General features: G+C 41.6%; 1 protein-coding gene across 1 annotated transcript; it reads right to left on the bottom strand.

Annotated features, from left to right (window-relative positions):
• Positions 1-1148: 1148 nt before the first annotated feature.
• Positions 1149-2251, bottom strand: LOC136506597 (uncharacterized). Its single transcript, XM_066501509.1, has 3 exons — positions 1992-2251; positions 1651-1864; positions 1149-1480 (listed from the first exon to the last, which is right to left on the bottom strand). Exons 1-3 carry the CDS (start codon positions 2203-2205, stop codon positions 1318-1320), a joined length of 591 nt encoding a protein of 196 aa, XP_066357606.1. The 5' UTR covers positions 2206-2251; the 3' UTR covers positions 1149-1317.
• Positions 2252-5721: the final 3470 nt, after the last annotated feature.

Raw genomic sequence — 5721 nt, 5'->3', positions numbered from 1 at the left:
GGAGGCACCTTTAGTCCCGGTTGGTGTTACCCATCGGGACTAAAGGTAAGGTCCTCCTTTAGTTCCGGTTCCTAACCCGGGACTAAAGGACCCCCTTTAGTCCTGGATGCTTGCTCCCGGGTGAGAAACCGGGACTAGAGGGGGTTCCCCACCGGGAGTAAAGCCCATCTATGTACTAGTGTGGTGCATCTAACACTCAATTATTAGACCACATGATCCACATCAAATGAACGAAAATAAAATTTACAAAAATAATGCAAAAATATTAAATAAATAAATCAAAAAAATTAGCAATATTATTTTTATGGAAGCCAAATTGAAAAATTTCAGAGGGAACCAAATAAAACATACAGAAAATAAAAACCAAAAAAATGATCAGATAACTGTTTGAGTATTTCTGACCACTCTCATTTACGAATAAATCAATTTACACCAATTAAATACATAACTTACACCTAAACAGAAATAGTAAAATATAATTTAATAAGATGTAATTTGCTCATGCTACAAGAATACTGTAAAACCATATACATACATACGTTAGGGCCTAACGGTGGCACAGGGGCCGAGGTGGCATGCATGCGCGTGGGCCTCGGCCATAACGGTCCAGGCGCTGTCGTCTAGGCTGTGCGCGTGGGCCTGCCTCAGTGCCTCGGGCTGCGATCCGAAGTCCATCACGCGCAGGCAAGCATCGGTGGTGGTGCATCTGAGCCGCACGAAATCGAGTGAGCAGCGGCCAAATTTTCCCCGAGCGACAGATAGATTTAGCATATTTTTTTAGTTGCGTCGAGTGAGAATTAACGACGGGCTCCTTTGCATTGGACTTTCTAATTATGATTTTTTTTGAAAAACTCTCTAGTTATGATGATAGAAGATTAAAATAGCATGCTTTGGTTATTCGATCTAGTGGTTGGAAAGATACACGATCTTTAATTTTATCGTAATTTAATTATATTATATCCGGTACGTATTTAATCATATCATGCAATCGCCTATATATAATATTCCAACATCCAATTGAATGACAACGATATATATAGGTATAGTGGATGTATGATTAAACATCACAACATCAGAGTACAAAGTTGCTACTGAGATTGTCAATACTGAATACCGCGCGCGGTACAGGGGTTAGTACTAGACGTAGGTACATTTTGCATACTGCTGCTTGTACGCACGTTATTATATATATATATTATTATTAGCACACATAACAGATTCAGATAGAAAGCTGCCTGATCTGAGACGGAAAGCTAGCTCATCCATGCATCGATCCATCCACAGTACTGATGCATGCATGCAATATGGAGTATGTAATTACTCCCCGACGGGTATCGGGTTGGGATCGTGCTTAGGCTTGGCGATGATAACAAGCAGCCAGCCTTGGAACCACTTGGCCTGCACCTTCTTGCCGTCGTAGCCCCGCGGCATAGTGAGCGGGACGTTGATAGAGCTCGCAGGGTTGTCGTCGTCCGTGTACCTGATAATGCAATGGCGAAGCCAGGCCAAAATGGCGCCAGGGTCAGGTGTAATTTACACTGGGGTCTTTGCCTTTAGAGAACAGCGCAAAACAGTAATTCTCACTAAATTTGCACAAATTTACTGGGATCAGCTGACCCCGACAGCGCATAGCGTAGCTTCGCCCCTGACCTGATGACCAGACCCGCCTGGTCCGGCGCTGTTTCAACCTTGAATTTCTCCTTGGGCGGCGACTCTCCCACACTGAGCTTGAGGATGATCACGTCCTTGTCTCCCATTATGCTCCAGTTCTCGCCCGCTAATAATGTGGAAGCCTTAGGGGCCGCTTCGGTCCCTGATCCTGTTCCCTTTCCCTCAAAAGAATATAATGTGCAAGCCTCCAGGGCTTTCATTCGATCATTCCAAATTTCAAAACCAGCAAGCAAGTTATTTAGTAACCTTCAGGGGCTTTCATTCATTCCAAATAATTTCAAAATTAACCAGCATGCATGCGCATGTTAGCTACAGCTCACCATTGGGTTGAAGGTCGCTGTAATTGTACTTGTTGGCATGGCACGTGAAGAGAGGAGCCAGACTTACACGACCGGGACTCCTTGTTGCATTGCATGCATATGATGAGGCCCATACTGAAGGCGGCTGTTTGCGGAACTGCATTGCGGCGGCGACAGACAATTTTCCGGGAGCCGGAGCCGGCGCCCGACTCAGGACGGTGTAGGGGCTCAGCATCACCGTTAGTGCTAGCTAGCTGCAATGCAACCTGGACAACGCGCGGTGTGTGTGTATCTTGCACTTATGTTCTCGTACACACTGCGGCGATGCGTGTGCCTTATATAGAAGCCGCCGTGTGGGGCCGGGGCATGCGCTGCGTACCTTTGCTTCGCCTGCCTGTTCGGAATATGTACTTTGTGAACTGAAGAAGCTGCGAGCTTTTATAAAAGTTCAAGCAGGTGATGGTTGTTAGCTTTGCTTTGTCTGCCGGTTCGGAATATATATATGTTTAGTGAACTGAAGAAGCTGCTGTTCTTGTGAAAGTAGGAGCGGCGATGCCAACGGGAGTAGCACGACAACCTTTCCACCTAGTTGATCTTCCGCGTGCTCTAACGTACTCGCTCCATCCCACGTGTCCAGGTTCAAAGCTAAGATTGCGTTTTTTTTATGGGAGGAGTAGAATACCTTGTGGTGCTAATAATTAATGCATATGATGGCTCGGCCGCGGCAAAATAATTTTATCATGTCAGGTGGCATGGCCTGGCTAGAAGACTCAGATCTACAAATAATTTCGAACATGGTATTTGATTTTTAAAGCATTAGTTATATAAAAGGTTAAAAATTAAAAATGATTCACGATTGTGCGGAGACTAAGGCTATTAACTACAGAGAAAAAACCTATGAGTTGAAGGGACCGTGATACCTAAGAAGCGATGTTGAATTAGACAACTTAAAAACCTATGGCCAATTAAAACAACTTATCAAAACCAACAAATCTATGTAGATGTGCTCTATCCCTATTCCCTAGGCTCGGCAGAGCCCTGAGTCGGATCAAAGGCTGGTGGAGATCATTGAGGAACACTCTAGTCGGGGCTAGCTCCCAGCTGGAGGCTAACTTCGCTAGGACGCTGACCTCTTCGTTAGGGAAATCATCCGGTCCGAACGACCGGACCGGAGCCGTGCGCCGAACAGTGCGCGGGAGGCCACGCACGGAAAAAGTGGGCGGGAGGCCACGCGCAGGAGCATGTATGTTTTCTTTTTATTGTTTTATTTCCTTGCTTCTATTTATTCTTCCTTTTCTTTTCTTTTTCAGTTTTTTATGTTTTTCATTCTTATTTTATTTCCTTTCCTTATCTTATTTTTATTTTATTTGTTTCTTTTCTAATTATGTTTTTCTTGGATTCATGATTTTTATTTTTTTTATCTTTCTTTAGTTTTTTTCTTTTTCTTTTTTCTTTTTTCTTCTTTTCGTGCATCATTCATTTTTTATTTTATTTTTTCTGTTTTATGTGTTTATTATTATTTTCATTTTTATATTTTATATTTTTACTTTTCTTTTATTTGTTTTTCCTTTTCTTTTCTTCCTCTTTTTCTTATTATTTTTTTTGTTTTTCTATATTGTTTTTTGTGATGTTCATATACATGTAATGTTTTATGTTTTTTGATGTTCATGTGTTATATATATGATATTCTGTGATATTTTTTTTATGTTCACGTGGTATAAATATAATGTTCTATGATGTTTTTTTGTGATGTTCGCGTAATATACATGTGATTCGGAAGGTTGTTCTGGGGACCGAGCTGAAGTTCAGACGCCAGTTTGTGCTTGGCATCGACGTGCGCCGCAACAGGATCGTCTCCACCAACTCTGGTGTTCCGCCGGAAAGCCTGATCCAGATGACGCCCCGCCTCCTTCCTTTTGATTTCTGCGCTTCCCTGCACGGCGGTGCAAAGGACCGCCAGGTAATGACTGGCAGTTCTCTGCCTTGTCTGTCATAATCTAGTTCAGTTCAAATTCACAAGCAAAGTTTGCCTATTAGCTGGCCTGGCCATTTCTCTCCACATTGGAACTGATGTAGTTCAGATTGGTGCAAGTGCAAGCCTTGTCGATCTATCGCTAGTCATGGTTTTGGAATAGACAGTATCAAACTGAATTTTAATTGTAGCTCAGTCTCTCCAACACCATGAAAACATTGCTACTTGTTTGAGGACATTTCTTTTGTATAGCTTTTTGTACTAATTAAGCTAGTTGTGGAATACTAGACAATATCAAACTGTGAATTTTAGTTAGAGCTCAATCTCTCCCACACCAGGAAAACATTGTTTCTTGCTTTAGGACAATTTTTGTATAGAGGCTGCGTCTCAGTTTAACGATCTGTCCAGAAAATTAATTCCAGAGTTGGTATGTAACTAAGTTTTCGACTGATTCAGCCTGTAGGCGTTACTAGTTTAAAGTTTAAACTACTCCCCTCTGTCCAAGTTTGATAAACATATATAAGCCCCAAAAAGGTTTTGAGAATTGATAAACACGTGATGCTTAGCAGCTACTACACACCTAGGTCAGCTAGGTGCTAGTTTTACTCAGGTCATCAATAAGGCGCTATGCTGCTATTCTCCTTGGTATGCCCAAGCAAATACGCTGATCATAGATGGACAGAGGGAGTAAAACAGAACTAAAAAATTGTTGCTATATATCTAAAGTATGATTGTTTGCCTATGTAACAAATGAACCTGTTCTGAATCAGTTATTTTACCTCTTGACAAAAAAAATTAATTAGCAATATGCTATCATGTGGAAAATACTGCAGAATAGGACATATATGAAACCTTGCATTTCTGTCATCCTATATTTTACTATTGTAGCTGCTGTTCACTGGCTCTTTGTTTTCTTAACTAATTTGTTTTGATTTTCATCTTAAAAAGGAGAGATTAGTTCTAACAGAGGCGGAACCAGCGATTTTGATTAAGTAGGGCCAAACAAATATGATCGCATTTTTTAGTGTGATAAAATATACATAATTATATGTTTCAACAACTTTTTAAATATTTTACATTATTTATAACCAAAATCGTAATATTTTAATAAAAAATGGTTTGAAAATCAATGTTTTTTATGCTGTAAATTCAAATATTTATATAGGCATTAACAAAATCTACTGTGCGTTCAAGTTTTTTCTGGTGTTTTGCAAGTATTCAGACGCATGCTGCAAGTGTTTCAACTGTTTCGGATGTATGTTGCAAGTGTTTTATCTTAATGTTGCAAAAGTAGATCGAATGTTGCACATGTTGAATGAGACCCACTTGCCGCAACCGCCTGCTGCAGCTGCTGGGGCGCTGCCGAGCGGGCAGACGGTCCTCACGTGCGGTCGAGTGGCACGAGAGACATCCGGGCGGTGCGGGTCCCGTGTGTGCATGCGAAACGAGCAAGCACGAGAAACGTTGTGCGGGGAAATGGGCTAGCACGAGCGGGCGTCCGGACGTCCAGCATCTCCGATTTTTTATATTTTATATCCTGCTTAAATTTGTGTTTAAAATTTGGAAAAAAAATTGAGAACAGCTGGCTTAAATAGGCCCAGTATATTTTTTAGGGGAAAATAGGCCCAGCATATAAATGATAAAGCCCCAAAACCTTGGGAACTAACAACGTGTTGGGTCATAGCCTACCTCAATCCACAGAGTTGAAGCCCACGTCGGTCCACGAACATAATAAGAACGACCCTTCTTCTCTAAACTTCTTCCCCTGCAAGCCTTCAA

This window comes from Miscanthus floridulus, chromosome 15, assembly GCF_019320115.1.
Source record: "Miscanthus floridulus cultivar M001 chromosome 15, ASM1932011v1, whole genome shotgun sequence".
NCBI lineage: Eukaryota > Viridiplantae > Streptophyta > Magnoliopsida > Poales > Poaceae > Miscanthus > Miscanthus floridulus.
This window is presented reverse-complemented; position numbering and strand designations above follow the sequence as displayed.